The following is a 24,318-nucleotide window of genomic DNA, read 5'->3' as shown; positions in this document are numbered from 1 at the left end:
AGAGAAGGTTTCTCATGTTGGCCTCGAGAACTTGAGTTTGGGCACAATGACCATTGGCCAATGGAGAGTTGTGTCCCATGGATCATAGTACCTTGTTGGTCCATGACCACCTAGCAGGTTTTAGGACAAAAGTTGTGGTTTTATGTGATCATCCTATGTGAGGGCGCTGATGACGAATTGGGATGGAAAGTCTTCACCATCGAGCTTAATGAGAAGTCGGTGACTTTGCCCTACCCTACATAGGAATGTAAGCGTTGATGGATATGGGATCACATAATCAGACCCATTGGATACTTGCATTGGAGGCTTACTTCAAGTCTCTGGATTGAGAGACCCATCATGCTTGGTTTAGATCGACCTGTATATTTACTAACTTTGACTAATCCTTAGGCCTGAGGAAATATGGGGAGTTCAAGTTCCTAGTGTAATGTACTTTAGCTCGCCTCACAAAATCAATTGCAATGACCCATATGTAAGTGTGTGTGAATAAATTAGGATACAGTTAAAGTCCAAATGATCAAACAAGGTGTCCACTAGTTGCTAAGGAACATTCTAATCGCTTATACTTGGTTGATTGCACCATCCATATAGTGGCTTTTAGCTGGGCTTGGCACTCAAAAGGTTTTAAATGTTTTAGCAAATGTTGTTCAACCAATTGATCTTCTATTTAAACCATTAAAAAAGGTTTTAATCGCACTTGATGGTAATTTCAATGGTTGAGATCTTATGGTCCACCACTTGATTCGTATGGGTATTGAATCAAGGGTGAATGGTCATGATTAGTGGATGGATTAAGTCACTTTGGGTAGACAGGTAGCCAAGATCACATACTTTAGATGTAACAAGGCATACCAAGGTTTTTAGGGTGGTGAAGCACCATAAGCGATCTCTCCGTGTAACCCTAACTCCTTATAATAGATCCTATGTAAGAGGAGGGGAGAGGGGAGAGAGAGAGAGAGAGAGAGAGAGAGGCCTTGGACGTCCAACCCCCTCGGGCTTCACCAATTAAAGAGAGAGAAGGAGAGAAAAGAGAGAAGAAGAGGAGAAGAAAGAATATACCTTCTCTCTCCTCCTTTACGTCCAAAAGTCCACACGTGGGGGATCCACCATTGGACGACTCTCTACACTTTGCGAGCCCTGCTCTAGGGTTATGTGTTGGCTCTCAATCTTCTTCTCATCTAGTATAGATCTGAGAAAGACCTTTTATATTGAAAGTGTGGCATCAAAAGCATACACGGCGATAGAGATCAACAAGTAATCCTAACCATAGGATTTTTGCTTCCATTATAGAAAATAATATCTAGATAGGGATTAAGATCTTGATTTTTGAAAAATTTTAAACTCCCTTGTTTCGAAAATTCCTAATAGGATGTCGTCAAGGTATTTAATAACAATAACAGTGGCCATAACGGCCAACAATACGAGCCATAACGGATGTTAAGGGCCTGTAATAGTTAAAATATTTTTTTAAAGGAAGAAATGAATCAGCCCTGTATCGAACCGTTACGAGCCTATATCGACCCATTACGGCCCCATATTGGCCTGTTATCGCTCATTTTTTTAGAATGATCGTTACAGCCCCATATCGTTTAACATGTGCCATCATTAATATTAAGTAACAACCATTACATAATAATTTTTAATACCATGGATGTTACACATACACGAAAGGTTGGGAGTTATTTGTTGGGTGGACCATAAACTATGGTCAAACTGGTTTGGACTTGAACCTCTCTATATAAACCATGTCCAATTATCCAAGATCTTCGTAAGATGGTAACATATTTGCAAGCTAACTTCGGACTTCAAGCAGGTCACCCTAATCTCCTTGTAGGCCGTTTCGGCCATAATTAGGCATTTGTTGATATATTAAGTAACAAAGCCTTAGCGCCAAAGCTTATCTCCATAGAAAAATGAAATCCAAATTCTTCCATGAGTTCTTCGAACAAATTCACATAGAGTGCAACATGGCCTTGTACTAGGCTTTTGCACTAAACCTAACAGGTGATAACAGACGTGCTTCTTGTCCATCCAAGCCATACACTTCTTCCCACAAAAGTACAATGTCCAATTGTAGATCACCTATCATATGGAGAGCTAGTAGCAATTGTCCAATCAATGCATCCTCAAGGCATTTGCCTCCCAAGTATAATTCTATTGCACGAGCCAAATGAAGTTTGAACTATTTAATTTCTATTAAACCATCATACAGGTGCCAAATAAGATGAAGAATGTTTCTTTTTCACTTTGGTTAAATAAGATGCACAAAAGTACAATGTCCAATTGTAGATCACCTATCATATGGAGAGCTAGTAGCAATTGTCCAATCAATGCATCCTCAAGGCATTTGCCTCCCAAGTATAATTCTATTGCACGAGCCAAATGAAGTTCGAACTATTTAATTTCTATGAAACCATCATACAGGTGCCAAATAAGATGAAGAATGTTTCTTTTTCACTTTGGTTAAATAAGATGCACCTAACGTGATACAACAGAAGTTGACGGAAATGCCTATTGAATATTTTGAGTCAGTGACGATCACAAAGGTTTAACTACCAGGCTACATATGAGATGAGTTGTGGTTGCTAGGGATGGTCATTAGAGCACCAGTGTCTCAGTGGATGGTCCCAAACACAACTGTATTAAAAGCAAGAGAAAATGCATGACAAATTAACAGTAAAAACGCGATTGGAGAGCTATTGGAGAGAGAGAGAGAGAGAGAGAGAGAGAGAGAGAGAGAGAGAGATTATATATGCACTCAACTAGAATACAGAGCAAGAATAATAGACTGGATAAATATATGATTAGACAACTAGATTTTTGTGGAATAGCTAACACAAGGAAGAAGGGAATGCTTGAGCATGAAGCAACACAGGGTAGCTGTACTAGCACAAGGCCTAGATATACAAAGGACCAATGAACAATAAACAAAATTTAGGTTCTGAAGAAGTATAAAAATAATTAGAGTAAAAGCAACTAAATAAGTACTGAAAGAAATGGATAAATGATGGTCAAGAGAAAAAGGTAAACATAGCAATGCTTCATTGCATTTTGGATAGGAAAGATTCACACATACAGTTGGTCGGATGGGAAGATCAAAGAGATGTGGGATCCCAAACTGTTGGACAACCTGCATATATATGAAATCAAATCATGAGAAACCAAAATCATTACGGGATTACTGGAAGCTATAAAAATATTGAGTGTGTGCGAAGCTACATGCCTGATGACCTGAACCTCTGCCAAATGGGTAGTAGCGCTTCCCATCGGCATCAAAGTGGCACATGTTTTCAACTACTGCAACACATGGAACCTACAGAACTCAAAAGAAAATGTACAAATCAACGGAAAATAAAACTTAGCAGCGATGCAATGATGAACTTGTATCTGCAAAATTGCAATTAGGATGTGGCCATTGAATTCTGAGAATGTAAAAAGAAGAACCAATTTAAAAGAGTGAAAAATTATCGGCAAAACTAGTGTAGGAATTAGAGGGTTGTGACAGATTACAATGAGAACACTCTCCTGATGCACCCGGTCCATACAAGTGGACCTAATCATGAATGAGAGAAGCAGAAAAACTTCCAAATTGAAGATCCTAGCCACCCAAAAATATGGCCATTTTCAAGGCCCTTGCATTACTTCTATCTCACCATCCAGTTGTAGACCACCGATCAAGTGTTAGGATATTCTGGTCTAGGGATTTTTTTTTTTTTTCGGGGCATCCCCATCCATGGCAGGGCCCATCAGAACAACGGTCTGGTTCACTGAACCTCCATACCCATTTATATGGACTGGACACAACGGAACACAAAAACTCATGATGCATGAGGAGCCTATAATTCCTCTAACTGGAAATGCCAATTCCGCATGATGAACTAATAATATTTTTCTGATTCAGTTGAACCAACGGGTACTAAAGTCTCCTAACACATGCAAAGAAACTCTTCCAAAAAGAGGATTTGGATGATGTTAAAAGCACACCTTAAGCTTTGAAAACATACGAACTCCTTTTGCAACATCAATAAATGCCAGCTTCTGTGGGGTGGTGACAATCACAGCTGCAGTTAATGGGACTACCTGGGAAATTGAACTCATCCAAGTCAAGGTGTATGAAGATAATTCTTGAAGCATCAATAACTGAATGGGAATGATCCGAGTGTTATTTAACTATAAAAGAAAATGATGGCATGAAAAGCAACACCTGGCATAGAGTAAGCTGAATATCACCAGTTCCCGGAGGCATATCAATAACAAGGTAGTCTAGCTCTCCCCTGTAAGTGTTGATCATCAGCATCACACAATTTGCAGATTAAGGTGCCCAAACAGAAAATAATCATGATGTCAATACTGAATATTAACAAAGGCCTAAACGGAAAATAGGTGGTAACTCTAATTGTCTATGGATTCATTGTTCACGGCTGAAAAATGGTAGTGAAACAAAGCCCTCTCCTAAAATAAACAATGATTTTATGTTGTTTTGTAATTCCAAAAATGAAAAAGTTGAACTGACTATATAGCAAAACTAGGCAGCTCCTATTCCTAGGAATATTATAAAAGAATTGAATCAAATATGAAGGAATCCATGATGTCCACCTACGCATATGGAAGGAATGCAACTGTGAATTCCCTAAACCTCGGACACAGATATGAATATGGTTGTCCCATCTGGAGAATGGAATTCATTACATTTTTATGGTTTGGCAGGAATGATTCTACATCATGTTATTAATTTTAGTTTTATAAATTATGTATGAAATTTTAATGTTTACAGCTTGCTAACCTTAATGAAACTATTAATGTCGACGAAATCTTTATAATAAGATTCTATAAGGCTTTCCATCTTTATATTTCTGACAAATTGGGCTGTCAATGGACCAGGCTTGGGCTCGGGCCGGGCAAAATTAAAACTTTGTATAGGCCCAGCCCAAACAGTTCAAAATCCAGGCCAAAGCCAACTCTAGGTCCAGCCCATTGACAGCCAATCTAATCTATTGGGCTACACAATCATGAAGGAACAAAATATGTGGAGTATGCAATATAAATAAACGTGATATATTACAAAAATGCCCTTGAAAACCCTAAAAGGGCTGGGCTGAGCCAGGAGTGGCTTTTAGACACAGCCCAAACCCAGCCCAATTAATAGCTAGGCATGAATTTTCAGCTCATGCCCAGCCTCAAGCCTAAGGCACCAACCCAACACAGCCAGGATACATAGATGTGACGAGCCATCCTGGTGCATTGACATCCCTAATGCCAGGCATATACAAAAACGTGTGTAAGGAGAACAAAATGTATTACGAATAACCTATTATTTCATACTTTCTCAAGGCACTAACTGTTGTAAAGATGAGTCTATGCACATGAACAGGGTCCATTAAGATGTACAGCACATGCATGCATGGCTGACTAGTAATCTATTTTGTGCTATACGAAGCTTGTTTAATTCTTTTGTAGGCAATTCTTACACAGATCTATGCCAGATCTTAAACTAAATAACAGTGTTTCATTTTGGATTTTGGATGGGTTCTTTCGAAATAGATCCTGTACTCAGATAGGGTATTGTGTTCAGAATTTTTAAAATTGAGACTTTATTTTATGTGGTTTTAGCTTAGAAATCAGAAACTCTACCCACCTATATTGATACTAGCACTCGTGCCCAAGCCATTCAATAATAGTAATGGTGGCAGTAACGACCATTGTAATTACCATTATGATACAGGCCATAACAGCCATTGCAGCCCTGTAACGGCTGCTACAGCCTTCTTTTTAAGCTGAATTGGCCCTATAATTATGGGCCATTACCACCCTGTAACGTGTAATGGTTCCCACCATCACCGTTATGTAATGGTCACTACGTAGCCATTTTTTAACATCTTTGCTCATGCCCCACCCTTTCAACTTTTAGTAAAACAGTAGTACAAAGTTGTACAATTATAGTTTTTTTTTTTTTTTTTTTTTTTTTTTTTTTTTTTAAAGTAGAAAGAAAAAGGTGTTGATATCAATTAGGATGGGTGTAGATATCAGTTCCTGATTGAAAAATATGCACAAAAGGATGCTTGTAGAAAGAGATGCTAGTCTATAATCAAAGAAAGGCATGCTAGTAATGGTGGGTGCAGTGCTTAGTGACAAAAATGGTGATTTTGTAGATACTTCAGGGGCATTAGCAGTGTGCACCGGAACTTAGGAAGACCTAAATGTTAGACATATATGATTGCCACACGTGGTTGGGCCATACGGCTGGATGGCTGTGGTGGAGGGGTTTGTTCCCTCACCTGTTTATATTATGTCTGTATTACAGTTTGTATAATATTTTTTCCTGTTTTACCCCTTTGCCCATGTTGGGTGGTTGTCTATGTAGGGTTCTTCTTATACATTGTTCTCTTTCTTGGTTGATATACATTGTTGTTTTCTTTGAGGGTTTGTGAGAAGGGTAAACCTCACCAATCCGCAGTTATGTTATGTGTGGTGATTTCTCTTGGTTTTCTCCAAAACCTATCATGGTATCAAAGTGGACGATCTAAGAAGATCAGATCCAGTGTTCTTCGCAGTTTGATCCTTATCTGTTGGTAAGTGTTTTTTGGATTTTGTGGTTCCCTTCTAGTGTTCTTAGGTGCCATGCGTTCGTACAAATTTGGTCTGGAAAAAAATTGTGACCGTATGGTTATGTCAATTTCTACCGCACAGTGTTCGAGGCAAGATCGAGTATTGGTTGCAATCTTCTAATATTGATATGTTAAAAAATAAAAATAAATAAAATAAAAATCTAATGTTCTGTTGTACAGATCTAGTCGTACCTGCGCTGAAAAAAAAAATCGAGTGGATCGTTGGAAATATTATGTTGCACGATCTGTTGGTTGGTGATTCCGTGTTATGATCTTGCATCTTGGTGTGTGTTTTTTGTGATTATGGAGAAATAAAATTTTCACAGTGATGCTCTCCAGTGTACCTTTGATGGTATTAATTATGGGCTTTGGTCTATTCACTTCCAAGCGTTTCTGAAGAGTCGTGATCTTTGGGAGTTGATAGATGGGTCTGTTCAACCCCCAAAATCGGTATATGTTGAGAAACTAGCTGATTGGGAGATGAAGAATGGTCGAATAATGACCTGGATTTCGAATTCGGTTAAGAAATTTATTACTATTGGGTCAACTCCACATCGCACGGCCAATGATATGTGGGATCATTTACGGGTGATATACCAACAGAGCAATGAAGCATGTCTCTATCATTTAGAACGAGATTTAGTGCACCTTTCCCAAGGTGATAAAAGTATTCAGGTGTTGTACAATGATATTGTGGCCATCTGGACTAAGATGATAATAATGGATCTGGAGTTTCCTAATGATTTTCAAATTTATCAGGATTTGCCAGAGCGAATATGTGTTCGAGAGTTTCTAATGAGAATGCGCCCAAAGTATGAGCATTGCCGAGCTGTTCTCTTAAACCGTAGTCATCTTTCATCCATGAATGTTGTGATTAATGATTTGTTGGCAGAAGAACAACGGCTTAAGGTTCTTTTCTCGATTCCTCGGTCTCCTAGTTCCTCTAATACAGCTCTAGTGGCTTCATCAAGTACTCATGATACTTGCACTATGATGTGCTTTGGCTCCAAGAAGGTGGGACATCTGGTCTCACAGTGCAAGGAGTGGTGTTCTTACTGTTGCTAAACTAATCATGGCATTTCAGAATGTAAAGCAAAGGATTTTGTTATTCTTTCCCAAGGTTGAGGACGTGGTGATCGTGGCCGTGGACGCAGTCGTAGTCGTGACTTTGTTGTTGCCCCTACTCCTCCTGAGCCTGCAACTGCTTCCAGTGACGTTGCTAGCTCTGTCTCTGCCTCTCCTTTGACCCCTGAGATGGTTCAGCAGATCATACAAGCCATTTTTGTTGTGGGCCTATCAGGTGTATCCTTGTCATCTCCTTGGTATATTAATTCCAGTGTGGCTAATCATATGACCAGTAGTTCTTCTCACCTTTGTGATGTTAGTCCTTATACTGGTTATCAAGTCATTTCTACCGTTGATGATACATTACTACCCATTAAGTTGGTCGGTACTTTACGGTTGTCCCGTACTGCTAATCAGTCCTTTAATTTGAATTGTGTTTCATGTTCCCAAGTTGTCTTCCAATTTAATTTCTCTGAGTCAGCTTACTGAAAATAATTGTTTGGTTCTTTTCCTTGGTAATTTTTGTGTTGTAAGGGATCTAGCGATGGAGAAAGTAGTTGGGAGAGGTAGGAGGAATGGTTGCCTCTTCATGCTGGAGCTCCCTTCTGATATCACCTCAGCCTCTTGTTTTTTGTCCTATATGCCTTGGATATTTCTCATGCTAATAAATTGTGATGACTTTGGCATTGTAGCCTTGGTCATCCACATTCTGATAGGCTTTACCATTTATTTTCCTCTAGTTTATTAGATAAATTGAACATTAATAAATCTACTTTGAATTTGCGTTGTTCTTCATGTTATTCATCAAAGAGTAAAGTTGCTTCGAATTTATTTCATGCATTCCAAGTCACAAATTTTTTACATTTACCAGCAGTTTTCCTCGATGGTGGATACTTAGTTTGGCAAGAAAATTAAAGTGTTACATTCTAATTCAGAGGGGAATGCATTTCTTTAGAATTTTCTGCATGATCATGGGGTTATTCATCAAAAGAACTATTTTAAAACCCCTGAGCAAAATGGGATGGTTGAATGGAAGAACCGCCACATTGTGGAGACTAGGAATACATTGATGTCTGATATGTCGGTTCCCCATGCATTCTGGGTTGAGGCTATGTTGCATTCGGTATATCTTATTAATCATATGTTGAAGCCCCTTCTTATAGTATCTCCCCTTATTTTGTCTTATTTGGATCCTTAACCTAATTATTCATCATTTCGTGTGTTTGTGGGTTTTTGTTATGTTCACCTTCCTATTCGGGAACGTAACAAACTAAAAACAGTGAAAACAGAGAGAAGCCAAAAGGTTTTCTGTATTTGAGACAACCCTAAGGGGTTAAATATATAGAGATTACAGTCATCTATACAAGGAAATAATAAAATCGGAATCCTCTACCTATGGAAATGAACTATACAAGGTATACTAGCTATACAAGGTATACAAGGTATATGGCCTGTCTAACATCCCCCCTCAAACTAATGCTGGTCATCGACAAGTAATAGTTTGCTAACTAGAAATGAGTGACGTGCAGAAGTGAGAAACTTGGTGAGAATGTCTGCAATCTGATTATGGGATGCAACATGTGGAAGAGAAATGAGCCCAGACTGAAACTTCTCGCAAATAAAGTGACAGTCAACTTCAATATGCTTCGTCCGTTCATGAAAAACCGGGTTAGAGGCAATCTGAATGGCACTGAGATTATCGACATGGAGTGGAGTAGGATTATGTAGAGGAATGCCCAAGTCGGAAAGAAGTCCACGTAACCAGACAAGATCACTACAAGCAGCGGACATCGCCTGATACTCAACTTCCGTGCTCGATTTGGAAATAATGGCTTGCTTCTTACATTTCCAAGAGATGAGAGAAATGTCGAGAAAAACACAGTAGTCAGTGGTAGATCTTCGTGGGAGAGTGCAACTAGCCCAATCAGCATCCTAATAAGCACGAAGGTCCAGAGTCGCCGTGGAGGAGAAGAACAATGATCGATCTAGAGTTCCACGTAGGTACTGTAGGATGCGCAACATCGCAGTCATATGAAAAATTCGAAGAGCAGAAACAAACTAACTAACGACTTGGACAGCGTAGGCAATATCAGGGCGAGTCATTGTTAAGTAAACCAGACTCCCAACCAAACAGCGGTATAAGGCGGGCTGCGCAAGGAGATCACCATCATCACGGCCATATTGAACGTTAAGTTCTAAGGGAGTCTGAACTGTCTTCTGATCCGTCAATGATGCCAAGACGAGAAGATCCTTGGTATATTTACGCTAGCTGACCAGGATCCCACGTTGAGAACGTGAAAATTCAAGCTCAAGAAAGTATGTGATATGGCCGAGGTCTTTTATCTTGAAGGATGATTGCAGAACTTCCTTTAAAGCCAAAATGTCAATAGCATCGCTACCAATCAGGAGGAGGTCGTCAACATAGACGAGAACAATGACAATTCCGCAAGCAGTGGTGCGCAAAAATAAGGATGGATCATGACCACTTTGAGTAAAGCCAGCACCCGTAACAACATCGTGAAAGCGTTGGAACCATGCCCGAGGTGCCTGTTTGAGACCATACAGGGCTTTCTTTAGGCGACATACCTTATTGTCAAGGATTAAAGAGCCAGGAGGAGGTTTCAGATATACTGTTTCTTAGAGGTCTCCATGAAGAAAAGCATTTTTCGCATCCATTTGAGCGAGTGGCCAAGAGCGAAAGGATGATATTGCCAGAAGAGTACGAACAAATTTCATCTTGAACACGGGAGCGAATGTCTCATCATAATCATTTCCGTATTCCTATTTGTATCCCTGAGTGACAAGCCAAGCCTTGTATCGATCTAAAGATCCATCAGACTTGAGCTTGACAAAATAAATCCATTTGCTACCAATTATTTGTTGGTCAATGGGTCGAGTGATAATGTCTGACGTATGATTATCATCCAATGCTGCAAGTTCTTCTGCCATAGCCTTCTTCTAACAATCATGACTGGCTGCCTGAGTGTATGAAGTAGGAATAGATATAGTATCCAAAGTAGCATTCATGGCAAACATAGAGCATATCAAGCGATCAAGTTAGGGGTGGTCGGACGCAGCAGGAATGGCCGGACTGGCTATGTGACGCTGCATGAGCGGTCGGATCTGTCAGGAGGTGGTGTCGGTGACGAAGGGGGTGCCGGATTTAAATCAGAAGGGCTCTGATACCATGAAAACAGTGAAAACAGAGAGAAGCCAAAAGGTTTTCTGTATTTAAGACAACCCTAAGGGGTTGAATATATAGAGATTACAGTCATCTATATAAGGAAAATAATAAAATCGAAATCCTCTACCTATGGAAATGAACTATACAGGGTATACTAGCTATACAAGGTATATGGCCTATCTAACACAAACTATCCTCCAAGTCCACTCGGCGTATGTATTTGGGCTTTGGTGATACCCGAAAGGGATTTCATTGTTATGATGCTAGTTGTAAACGGGTACGTATTTCTCGAAATGTAGTTTTTCTGGAGCCTGTACATTTTTATTCCCCACCACTACTGCTCCACCTAGTTTTTCTTCCTCTGGGCTAACTGACTTTCTAGATATTTAGATTGCTTCTTTTGTTCCTTGTCCCTTGCAGATTCATCAACGCCAGCCAAAGAACCACATCCGCTTCCTCCAGCTACTCCACCTGTTACAAATCCTAATCCTCCCCCCGTTACTGATCCAGTTTCCCCTCTGGTACGTCACTCTACTTGGCCCTATAAATCTCTAGATCATTTGATTTACTGTCTTCCATGTTTAATTATGTTTTTGTCCCTACCTCATATTCACAAGTCGCTTCTCAGAGTTGTTGGCAGGATGTTATGACAAAGAAGCTTAAAGCATTGGCTGAGAACCATACATGGGACCCTCTTCCACGTCCTCTAGGACAGAAGGTTATTGACGGCGAATGGGTGTATTCCATGAAGTTGAAATCTGATGGATCTCTTGCTCGGTACAAAGTACAGCTGGTTGCTCAAGGGTACTAATAGGAATATGGGAAAAATTTTGAGGAGACATTTGCCCCAGTGGTGAAAATGAAGACCGCTCGTACTATTCTCGTTGTTTCCTCGTTCGTACTTGGCCAATTTTTCAGATGGATGTGAAAAATGCTTTTCTTCATAGTGACCTACATGAGACGTTGTATATGGCGCAACCACCTAGATCTAGTGATGGTTTTGGATATATGGTATGTCATCTGAGGAAAGCATTGTATGGCCTCAAGCAGGCTTCATGTTCCTAGTTCCAATGTTTTCATGATGTGGTTGTTGGTGCTGGCTTCTCTCAGAGTGGACACAACCCATCTTTGTTTACTTGCACCACTTCCCATGGCATTGTCATCCTTCTGGTTTATATGGATGACTTGTTGTTGACTGGTAGTGACTCTTATGAGATTACTAAGTTACAGATGATTCTATGCTTTTCATTTCATATGAAGGATTTGAGCCCTCTCACTTATTTTCTGGGACTTGAAATCTCTCGATCTAAGCATGGGATTCTTGGTGGCTAGAATAAGTATACCACATATCTCATTGCTCTTAAACAGTTGACTGATCAAAAGTTTGTTCAGACTCCAATGTAGCTAAATGTTCAATATGGTCGTGACGATGGTAACCTTCTGGAGCAGCCCACACTTTACCGTCGCTTGGTAGGCAGTAAGGTATTCCATAATGGTAACGGTGGTTGTAATGGCCACCACCATTACTTTGACGATACGGGGTGTAACGGTTGTTACAGGGGCCTTAACGAATATTAGTCCTTTTTTTAATTGAAAAAAAAAAAAAAAAAAACTTGTATCGACCTCGTAATGGACTATTACGGGGTCGTTCTGGGCTTTCAAGGGGGCATAACAGGCCATTACGAGGGTTGTAACGGCCTTTACAGGGCATTTTTTTCCATAACAGCCGATACTGCCTTTATGACCCTGTAACGTGTAATGGTTGCCACTATTACCTTTACATAAAAGCCTTTACGGCACACCATGGTGGGCAATTTGGTGTACTTAATAATGACTCATCCCGATATTGCATATGTTGTCCAGGTTGTCAATCAGTTTGTTTATGCCCCGAGGACTCTTCCTATGACTGTCGTGCTTCGGATTATTCAGTACTTGCGTAGGACAATGGACCGGTCTCTATTTTTCTCTTCCAATACTCCTTTGGAGCTTCAAGCATATTCCGATGCAGACTGGGCTGGTTATAATGTCACCCGCCATTCTAATAATGAATATTGTGCATTTTTTTGAGCCTCTCTCATCTCTTGGAAGTGCAAGAAACAACCCACGATCTCCAAGTCCAGCAAAAAAGTTGAATATCGTGCAATGTCTGCTACAAGCAATGAGATTGTGTGGATTCGGGGCCTTCTATCAAATCTTGATCTTCATCTTACAGCTCCGACTCCAATTTATGTGGATAACATAAATGCAGTTTAAATTGCTTCCAAACCTGTCTTTCATGAGAGGATGAAGCACATGGAGGTTGATTGACACTTTATCCGAGAGAAGTATCAGTCACTGTCAGGCAACATTTCTCTTCCCCATGGTCAAATGATTGCTAGCAAATGACAGTAATTGTCGATATTTTTACCAAGACGTTGCCTTTTGCACGACATTCCTTCCTTGTTGGCAAACTCTTGTTGGTTGATAACCCACATCAATTTGAGGGGGGTGTTAGGCATATGTGATTGCCACATGTGGAGGGGTATGTCCCCTCACCTATTTATATTATGTATGTATTATATTTTTCCTCTTTTACCCCTTGGCCCATGTTAGGTGGCTATGTCTATATAAGGTTATTATTGTACATTGTTCTCTTTCTTGGTTGATATATATTGTTGCTTTCTTTGAGGGTTTGTGAGAAGGGAAAATCTCACCAATCTAGAGTTCTGTTATGTGTGGTGATTTCTCTTGGTTTTCTCCGAAACTACCACTAAAACATGTCGATATTAAACAGGGGATTCGCTACAGTAGAACACAAGGTTGTGATGAAGCTAATGAGATTATATGAATCATATCGATCATTGTATGGAGGTTTTGACGCCGCAACAGCATCTTCTGATCACTTGATCAGTTACCACTCAATGTTCAAAGGATGTTATTGTCATATTCTTTGACTGGTTTCCTAGAAACTACGTCAAAGGGGCTACAATCATCATACCATTATCATATCTCTATTTTCAATAAAAGAAGAACAAAAGAAAATTGATAAATGTATATTGTGTGCAATAGAAAAGTAGTATGATCCTCGACCCAACAATATAAATATATAATATCTCATTGGACTATGTATATCTACAAATGGAGCCCGGATTTTGGTGCTCCAGATTCCTAGCATGATGGGACCCACCATCTATGGACTATGCCCCAAAAGTCTCCTCACCGGAACAAAAGTGACCATTCAAATGGTTACTTACAATCAATGTTCCCTGGACACTTCTATTTTTTGGGATGTTGCCATGTTGACACTTGGGACACTCACTCCTGGGCATGTCCATGATACTTCAAAATCTGTATAGGCAAAGCATCCCAATGATGTTTGCAAGAAGGGCACCATGTTGGACACTTTAAGTGAGGTGCCCAAACATATTCTCCACAAAGCTTTCCTTTCCTTTTTCACTTTTTTTTTTTCTTTTTGTGAATCTTTTGTCAAGTCAAACATCTCTCACTCCTAATCCTCAAACTTGGCTCCATTCTCTTGTTGTTGAAGAAACTACTCATTTAGGTACTTCCTCTCACTCTCTAGATTTTAGTTTATTCTTCATTATAGGTACCATGACACATGACAAAAAAGCACAAGCTTTGGTGTTCTTTTTGCATTTTTGTTCATATGTTGGAGTTCTCTAATTTTTTCAAGGGATGGAGTGGATGTTTACACAAACTATCATTTCTTGAGATGATTATTTGTGATTCACAATGTTTCATTACTCAATTATTTGTTACTTTGGATTACTAGTAATTGTTTCTAATCAAAACAATGTGAGTATTCTTTTCTAATTTCCTTTCTTTTTAATGTATTCATAGTTCTATTTTATTTGTTAACTTAATTTATTTAACTAAAAAACTATTTATGCGTACAGTGTCAGCGTGCCTAGATTTTTGGTGGTTGCAGTGCTGAACACTTTAGCTGCCTGCAAAAGAGCTAAGAGGATAAAATTTGTGTTAGACAGGCTCACATACCTTGTATAGTTTGTTTCCATAGGTAGAGGATTCTGATTTTATTATTTTCCCTATATAGATGACTGTAATCTCTATATATTCAACCCCTTTGGGTTGTCTCAAATACAGAAAACCTTTCAGCTCCTCTCTGTTTTCAATTTGAATAGTCCACCTTCTTCAAGAAGGCTAAAGAGTGGATGGCCAGGATTTTCAGATAAATGGTATGGATACTTGAACCCACATGTAAAAACTATGGGTCCAAAGAGGACAGGCATATCGAAGTTTTGCCCTGATTTCCAAGTCTGGCACAAGTCCTTAAACAATAAGTTATTGTGCTGCATAGACTGGAAACAAGGTAATGCCAGAAAGTGCTTGACTAATAATAGCACATCACATGCAAAAAATTAAAAAATTAAAAATAATAATAATAATAAATACAAATACAAATACAAAAGAAGAAGAAGCTAAAAGCAGTGTACATGTAGCAACTTAAAAATATATGAATATGATCTCTTCATGGAAACCATTGAGTCTAACAAAATTTATATTCAACACGGTCTAAACAAAAGACACTATGTGACTGCTGAGCTTTGTTAAACCCACACATGAGTGCAATAAAGCTCATGTACACACCACACATGTGCCAGGATGGCATGATAGGTCTGAGACCCAATCCATCCATTAGAACGGCACCACAACATTGATGCCCTAGTCCAAGAATCAGGTTGATCAATTGATCAGGTGGGTGACGGTTCGCAAAACAAAAGTATGGCTCTGAAACACTTGGCCAAAGTTTTATAACCCATCCACCTGTTCCCAGCATTGGGGCCCACATGCTGAGTGGACCAGATAACATGTGAGTCGGACCAACTAATGGATAGATTGGATCCCGCCTATGTGCAATGCTGGCACGTGTAGCCTGTACATGAGCTTTGTTGCACGTGTGAGCTTAGCAAAGCACTGTGATTCCCCAAACTCTTCTGTATCTATTTAGTTGAATAAACTTATTTTGAACTCCTAAAGATCAAAACTAAGCAAAACATAAATCACAGAAACATGCACATCTTAAATCACCATCATCATCTAAGCCTTATCCAATTTAATTGGGGTCAGCAAATGTGTATATCTTATATGTTTTTATCAATTTTTCTCTTCTTCTTCTTTTTTCTCAAATACAACTGTAAGCACATCATACCACTCAGTAGTAGTGAGTAGTTGATCGATGACCCCAGAAACCATTGGTCCACGCATGATAGCACGCCCTTGTCCAGCAAATCCAAAAGATACCAGCTTGACACCCAAGTACTCAGTTGGAAGTATTGTTCTCTTCTCTGGATTCTATAAAGCAGCTGCTTCAAGGTCACTATTATAAAAATCATTAAAGAAGTGCATTTAATGGAGATTGGAGAATGCAATGGCTACTAGCAAGGGCAGGATTTTGGATCCTCTATCCACATGAAAGATCCAAGTTATTCATCAGGTGGGGCTCACCCTGTATGGGTATTGACACAAAATAGGCCAGCCCAGTCATTAGGTAGCCCATGTATATGAGAAAAATGTACAGCGAAAAGATGAATAATGGTCCAGATTCAATGGAAACATGTGTCCTACCCGAGGACCAGACTGGCCTGATTTTCAGGCCAGAGGACTGATATAGTGGAGCCCCCCTGTGAATGTCAGAACATAAATGCCACATTGGCATGTGTGGGGAGGACACGGATTAGGTAGTGAGGCCCTCACCACCCTCAGCAGTGGTGTGGTGACAAGGCGAGATTTGATTGGTGGGGCCGTACACTGTCAGAGATGGGCCGAGTACGTTCTCAGCTGAAAAACCTTTAAAAGGCATGGGCCTATCTCTGACAGCGTACAGACCCACCAATCAAATCATGCCACATCACCACACCACCGCTGAGGGCGGTGAGGGCCTCACTACCTAATATGTGTCCATATGGGGAGGTAGAATTCAGAAACCTTCTCGTGCGAGTAAACATAACAGGCCTCCATTTAGTGTTAATTGGTCAATGAAATATTACCATTTCCAATAGCCGATTTTCAGGGGAAACCATTTTCGGTAAACTCGGACCATAAACATCAGCATCAAATATTCCAACTCTAGCTCCCATACCAGCTAATGTGTATGCAAGGTTTACAGCTATGGTAGATTTTCCCACACCTCCCTGCAGAGCTTAGAATAAGAGCAACTGCAATGAATATAGGAAACAAGATCACTAACAACTAGTGCAAATTTTTTTACTCAATGACAAAAAGTTAAATCTTAAATAACAGTCAAGGAAGAGCTTTACATTTGGGGGAAAAAAATCCTACCAGCCATGTCAAGATGAAAGTGAGCAAGATTCACTTCAGATGACTGATCTATTTTCTACAACAAGATTCCTCATTTTTATGAAAAAAAAAAAAAAACATGAAGATCTTAAAACATGTAAACTTCTCAGGATGCAAGTGGAAGTGTTTCGTCCAGCATAGGCTGAAAGATACCTTTTATCCTTTTCTTTTTTTCTTGTACACTACCTCAAAAGACAGGATGAAAGACCATATGATCTGACCATTGGCACTAGAAAACACACCTATCATAACGAATTTTGCTCTCATACTTCTAGTCTAGATAGAATCCAACGAGCATCAAGGATTCATGGAACAAAATCCATTCTTTTAACACCATGTTTTATTAGGTCCCGGCTATTTCATTAGCCCCTCCGCAAATGTGGGAGAACAAAATGCTTCGCCTGCATTCTTCCAATTGGATTTTGTCAGTAATAAACAAAAACATCCATGGTTCGGAAATATTTGTTAGATGAGCAATAATGTTGCTTTAAGGCTGCATTCAGACACTTTGTTGAATTGAAATACATGCCTTCGGTTTAATGGAGAGGAAATGGCCAAATTGTAGTTACCAAGGGACCAGAATCCAAATTGCAATTACCTTAGTTAAAAGTTCGACTTGAAAGGAACCTAGTTGCAATTTGAAGTAACTTCCTCATTATAGAAAATTAAGAAACCTCATTAGGATTTGGTCATTTCATCTAACAAATTCTCCCATTTCATTTCTCTTTCACATCAAGATGCAGACTAAGTCACCTTAACTATTTATCTTCCAGAAAATGAATTGTAAGAGGAAAAAAAAACTTATCCTTCTCTAAGAGTTCTGCCACAACCTCATTTGAATCTCCCCACCTGAGTTAGTTTATATGTTTCAAGGTGTTATTGAGTGAGTCCCTCTGCGAACTTTCTCCTTGGGGTGAAAAAAAACCAAGTCCTATCACTACTATTGTCTCATGCACTACAGGACATGCCATACATCTTATTAAATCATGATTGTAACAGTTTTCAACACAATTAGTACATAACTGCTGTGTACAAAATAAATGAAAACCATTCTATCTGCTTTTGTATCATTGTTATTTGTGTTGCCAGAAAATTATCAGTCAGAAATCTTCTTTTACCATGTTGCATTCCAATAACTCTTTCTGAATTCTATTACCTAGGGATGGCAATGGGCCAGGCCCAGCACGACAATTAAGACGAAAGGCCCAAGCCCAGCCCGAGCCAACTAGCATAACAGGCCTGAGCCTGAACCCAAGAAAATATGTTGGGCCTGCCCCCAGCCGCCCCGAATAATGACAAAATCCCTGTTTCCCACTTGAATGTTCCCAATCTATACGTTGATGAAGTGGGCCGCACATGCACAAAAAATAGGCATTGCATTGGACAAAACAGACAGTCTATATTCATGATGGATGGTTTGCCTAACCAAGGATTGGAATAGCATATTTGTAGTACACATAAAGTCAGGTTGAACCAGGCTGGGTCAGGCTAAAATGACTTGAGCCCAAGCCCGATTCAAAATTTTATTGGACCATGCATGCAAGGTCCAAGCCCGGCCCAAAGCTGTGTTGGGCTCGTTGGTTGGGCAGGCTACCTAGCCCATTGCCACCCTAATTCTATATGAATAGAAACCACAAATAGTCTATGATATTAGTAAATACCTGAGTGTAAGGGGCTTATTTTAGCATGAAATAAATGCCACATAATGAACATAAGAACGATAAGGCTGTAGAAACTCTACCTTGCAACTTGAAACTGCTACAATATTCGAAATTGTTTGTAACCCCTTGGGAAGATCCCCTGCAAAAACAGGTCTTGCAGGTTGTGCTGACATTGTCACATTGACTTTTCTAACCCAAGGAAGTGCTGCCACCACCTCATTTGCTTGTTGCTCAAACTAGCAAGTGAAAGCTTTTTGCTTAGATTTGTAAAAGAAATTACAGACAGCGATAACATATGAATTCGACTAAGCAACAAAATTTCAAAAACATTCTAATCAATCAGAGAGTTTACAGGCAGAAATCATGATTATGGGTGTATAAAGTCAAAATAAAACTAGCAAATACATTGTGTCCCACATCAAAAAGCTTCCGTTCCTTTTTTTTTCTTTTTCCTTTTATTTTCAGTTACAACCATAATATTACAGTTCTTGTTCCAAAAGCTGAATTATCTAACGACGTTCAAAATATTTACGCCACTTGTAAAGAAAAATAACAAACAAATGTAACAGATTTTGTGTTTATTTATGGTATTAAAAATGGAACTTGTGGTAAAAGTAATCACTATAGACTCATCCACATGATGAATTTTCAGCAAACAGAAGATGATACATGCGTAAAAGGTTGTCACTCTTGCTTCAGTTGGAAACTCCCATCTGCATGATGAATTTTCAGCAAACTGAAGATGCATACATGTGTAAAAGGTCATCAGTCATCACTCTCACTACTTTGGGGGGGGGAGAGCATCATAAGAAATATACGCTGTATATGGACTACTAGCGAGTGTGAAGCCCAGTTTACACAACATTTTGGTTTGTTGAACAGGATAAAAGCCTGCCAATTTGCTGGATATGAATGCTGCATAGGATGTTATTCTAACTAGAGGGTATGACATGTGAAACGCATGTGGAGCGAGGAGGGAATAGGGAAAGAAAAGGGAGAGAGAAAAAAATGAGAAAGAGGCAGAGGGAAAGCTTTGGGGGGGACGGTGGCTGACCGATCCTCACTTTTTCCCTTGATGTGGCCCACTCATGTCCTAATCCACCTAATTTTTTGGTTGAGGTCCTAACATGAGCCAACACAACAGATGTATGAAGTGGATGTCACAGTCATCAGGGTGGGGCTCACAGAGCCTTTGTCACATGGTCTCCTACTTAACATTTCGTGCAAGCCATAGACAAATAAGAGGTGAGGTCAGTTAAGGCTACCCATATTAAAGGAAGTGAAAGGAAGCGGGTGCAATCTACGCCATCCCTCATGTGGTAAAAATTAAAATCTCAACCATTCCCTGTCAAGCCGCTACATTTTTATGACAAATTTACCCTCTCTAAACAAAACATTGTGAAAGCTAATTGCGAGGGGGAAAATGTCCAAAGCTATTGGCCTTATATATAGTAAAGATGATGTTGTATCAATTAGGAATTAGGATGTAGCACATTGGTACAGATCTGCATACTGATTGAAAACTAGTACATACTATACATGATATTCCGGTATGTATTGGTTGCACATTTCCATTATGTTTTTAGGTTCTTGTATGATTTACATCATTCTTCACTAGCTTTAAAATTAGACAATAGCTTTCTGGAGTGGTAGCTCTTTCCGCCTAAAAGTAGCATGGCTCTATGAGAGCTTATGAGGCACCTTTTAGTTTTTGAATAGCCTTCCACTCATTGTCATCACAAAGTGCATATGAATATTTACACATATAGAGAGAAACACGCTTTGTTTTTTTTGGGTATAGAGAGAGAGCAAGATAGAGGTATTGCATGTCATTGGCTTCGCTTTGTGTTCCTATATGCATACCCATAAGGCAGTGTGTGCTTCTGCAAGACCATGTAAGAAATTGAAGCAGCAAAGATGGAATCATTAAAGCATCACACATGAGCATAGCATTAGTTGGAAATGCACAATTCCGAGGACAATAAGCATTTATGTCCTTGTCTTCAAATAGAAATCCCATGAATTTTCATTTAAAACTTGGGAGTTGGAAATGTATTGGTTTTTTTTTTTCAGGAAATACTGCAACATGCACATGCCACCAAGGCAGCAACGCATTCATGCAAGAAGCTTATGTGATGACCCATGATGCCATGTCGAAGATGGCACGTAGGTCAAATGTAGTACGTTGGCAACATAGTATTTTGCATTGATTCAAGGACTTCTATGGAAAAATGGCTCAGAATCAAAGAAACTTCCTTTTCGGGATACTAACCAATACAATCAGTAATTTTAAGAATAAGCACTTGGTTGTTCCAAGAATTCTTAGTTTTTATAATTAGTTAAAAAATTTTAAATGAAAGAAAAAATTCTACCAGCTGAAACATAGAGCATATTGTGGTATTTCATTTACCATGTCCTTAATTGGACATGCCGGTGTGGTGAGCTCCAACCGAAATGAAACCTGAAATTAGCAAACAGAGAGATCTCCAATAAGATCGAAATCATCCAGATGCTTATGATGGAAAGCTTTACCCAAAGTGCTTACTTACCTCTCCCATAGCTTCATCAATGTGCAGATCCTTCACAAACCCACATGATACAATATCAGTCCCAAAGTCTGGATCAATTATTTGGGACAAGGCTTTCAATACATCTTTCTCGCCCGTGTCTGGTGATGTTGTAGAAGTTCCAGCTACAAAAATGAAACAGGGTGAAATTTTATGGCACTTAAGAAAGACTATACCAATGAATTAGGAAAACTAACATAAGAAAATTTAACTACGTGAAAAGGCTAAACAAAAAGAACTTTCAGAAATGTATACTGGTTGGGGTCGAGGACGATAGGATCAAAGCAGATATGTATCAATATAACCCAATTCAGCTACAAATTATAGATTGTTGTCATTCCAAAATTACAATTGGACAATAAGTTACAAAAACAATAAGCAGCACAGAAGATTAATTTATCCAGCAGCAGCAAACTGATAAGATAATTGGAATAGTCCAACCACAGTCAACTACTAAACAGAGGCAGGTGAATGTCAGTTAATTATCTTATAATTGAATGATACATGTGCCAATGCTTACATACTAAGGCAATGCAACTGTCTCCCTGCACTAGTGGACGTGGCTCGTGTGCAAATGGGGTGACACGAGGCTTGATGCTATGTCTGGCAAGAATGCCGAATGGTGAGATGGTGTAATGATCATGGTTCAAGTCTCAAAGAAAACACCACTGTCTGAGGGGGATGGGTATTATCACCCAAAGATGGATAACTGTTGTTTCCTTCCCTTTCCTAAACCAGTAATGGCTATATAAGACAAGGCTTGTTGCCAATTGGGTTAAGTACAAGGGTGCAAAAACATCAAAGAGGCCATTGTACACCTGATTCTTAGAATAAAAGGAATTAAATGTGAAGAGAATGCAAAGGAACTAAAGGCACACAGTCTGGACGGATCCCAAAATATATCAAAGAACATGGAGCCTTGTAGTGGTGAATGTTCCCTCAATCAGCATGGAGCCTTCTGTCTGTTCACCCATCCTAATGCCGTCAACGCTTTCTCCTCTGCTTGTAGGGGTGAATGTCTCCATTATTTCCGCCATTGACAAAGAATTTTCGGCTAACTATCCCTGCTTATCAATGTCAAAATTCCCTATAGAAGATCTTCTGTCTGTGAATTGGATGATCGAAGCCATCCTGCTCGAAAATCCACTATTTTCCAAGAAATTTAAGTTCTTGGAATGGGGGATTTATCTACTATAATTCCCTATCTACAATGGATTTGTTGGTGGAATGAATTTCAAGTGAGAATCCAACTAAAAGAACAGAGTTTGCAGCTGGGACAGAGAAATGGCAGTGGCAACAGAAATGGAGATGATAGTGACCTGTGGCAGTGGAAGGAGTGGGGTAGAGGAGGGATGGAGGAAGAGATCGAGGGACAGAAAAGAAACAGAAGAAAATGGAAAAAAAAAAAAAAAAGAAGGTGCCTTCAGTTCTATTTTAAAAATACAAAGCAGGGGCACATACCATCCAAAAAAAATGAAGGTGAATGCTAACTTGCCTCTGAAGGTAGAGACATTAGCATTCCCCAAATAACAATGCAACTCCTGGATGGGTTTGAGAAGATTCTCCAAAAGTTTATGTGGTTGAGGCTCAAAGATGAAAAGCATTTGAACTTTGAACCTTATCAGTTAGAACTTAGAACAAGAACTGCCAGCGTCTAACGGAAGGAGGGTTTGGGTTCTAAAGCCTTCAAGATTAGAATTCAACGTGCAGTTTCAGCAATCTACAACATGAGAGAAATCAATCATTTGGGTTGATTGGTCAGAAGTACCTTAGAATAGGAACAATTCATTGTGGGGCTGGAGGGCGGTCTTAATGCTTACATTAAAGTTATACCTATCATCAAGCATCAAGTATAAAAATGGGGAATCACTCAACTCTTGTTTGGCCCACCATTGCTTGGCTCAAGGTAGACTCTATAATTGTTATGGTGAACAGGCAATATTTGATCTGGATTGAATAGAGAGTAGAGACATGCTTCAAATGGAAAAAGTTTGGAATTCGCCAGCCCAACTCATAGAGATCTCATGGAAATCTGAGAACCATTGCAAGCACGAGGCTTGAGGTAAACAAACCCATTGTTTGATGTAGTAATCGCCACAGATAATTCATGTCATGCTTTCCTCCAATTCCGCATTGAATTTGTTCTGGCAGCAGCAAAAACAAGTTTCTTGGGAAAGTACCATTGGTTCTCTAGTTTTATCCTCAAGCATGCATGTTGAACTCAATAAGCAGTCCAACTTAAGCTTAAAACAAAAGGATGAACTTCTAGGGAGAGGCATGACATATAAGGTGAAACCGGTCTCGTGCCCTGCGCCAGCAGGTGAGACTCACTTTTCCGACATCCTTGAAGAAGTCAATCAGCATGATCAATATTGAGGATCAACCATTAAAACCCAACTCCAAATTATTCAAGAAAACACTGCACCTTTGAAGATTTGGGGAACCATATCTCGAGGTTGTAATCTGCCATTGCAGTTGGGTGTGACATCCAAGAACCTGGACTGAGATCAATGCCAATGGGGCGTTCGGCCAGGAGCATGCTAGTGTCAAGGGTGTTTTAGCGATTGGAATAGTATCCCTTTTGCTTATCTTCTCTGGAAAAACTGAGAATGCAGCCTATCTACTGTTACTGTATCAAGGTTTTGGCCATTGCAGAGCTTGGTCAATAGGAATCAAAATCAGTCACATAGTTGTAGACTCCTCGTATGCTGGAATTTGATCAAGAACCCTGTGTTGATGCAATGGCAAGAAAGACATCATCCAGCTAATTCAAGGGCAAGTCCCTCTCATCGAAGCTTGAGAGTTCTTCCACACTTGGCAGGGATCAAAGAGAGCTGCTGATAATGTATCTAAAATGAGTAGAATTAATAGTATAGATCTTTCGTTTCCTTGTAATTTCCCTCCAGAAATTTGCATCA

The 24,318-nt window shown here is 39.5% G+C and overlaps 1 protein-coding gene across 1 annotated transcript in view; it reads right to left on the bottom strand.

Annotated features, from left to right (window-relative positions):
- The window catches only part of LOC131254824 (fe-S cluster assembly factor HCF101, chloroplastic), a 36,947-nt gene that overhangs the window by 5,781 nt on the left and 6,848 nt on the right, over window positions 1-24,318 (bottom strand). The window contains exons 3-11 of the mRNA XM_058255540.1: window positions 21,383-21,525; window positions 21,244-21,294; window positions 18,914-19,069; window positions 16,863-17,006; window positions 16,025-16,167; window positions 4,205-4,274; window positions 3,985-4,080; window positions 3,224-3,313; window positions 3,077-3,130 (exon numbers count right to left, since the gene is read on the bottom strand). Of these exons, the coding sequence (XP_058111523.1) occupies window positions 3,077-3,130; window positions 3,224-3,313; window positions 3,985-4,080; window positions 4,205-4,274; window positions 16,025-16,167; window positions 16,863-17,006; window positions 18,914-19,069; window positions 21,244-21,294; window positions 21,383-21,525 (947 nt within the window). The remainder of the gene's footprint in view (window positions 1-3,076; window positions 3,131-3,223; window positions 3,314-3,984; window positions 4,081-4,204; window positions 4,275-16,024; window positions 16,168-16,862; window positions 17,007-18,913; window positions 19,070-21,243; window positions 21,295-21,382; window positions 21,526-24,318) is intronic.

The sequence above is a fragment of the Magnolia sinica genome, chromosome 1 (assembly GCF_029962835.1).
Source record: "Magnolia sinica isolate HGM2019 chromosome 1, MsV1, whole genome shotgun sequence".
Classification (NCBI taxonomy): domain Eukaryota; kingdom Viridiplantae; phylum Streptophyta; class Magnoliopsida; order Magnoliales; family Magnoliaceae; genus Magnolia; species Magnolia sinica.
This window is presented reverse-complemented; position numbering and strand designations above follow the sequence as displayed.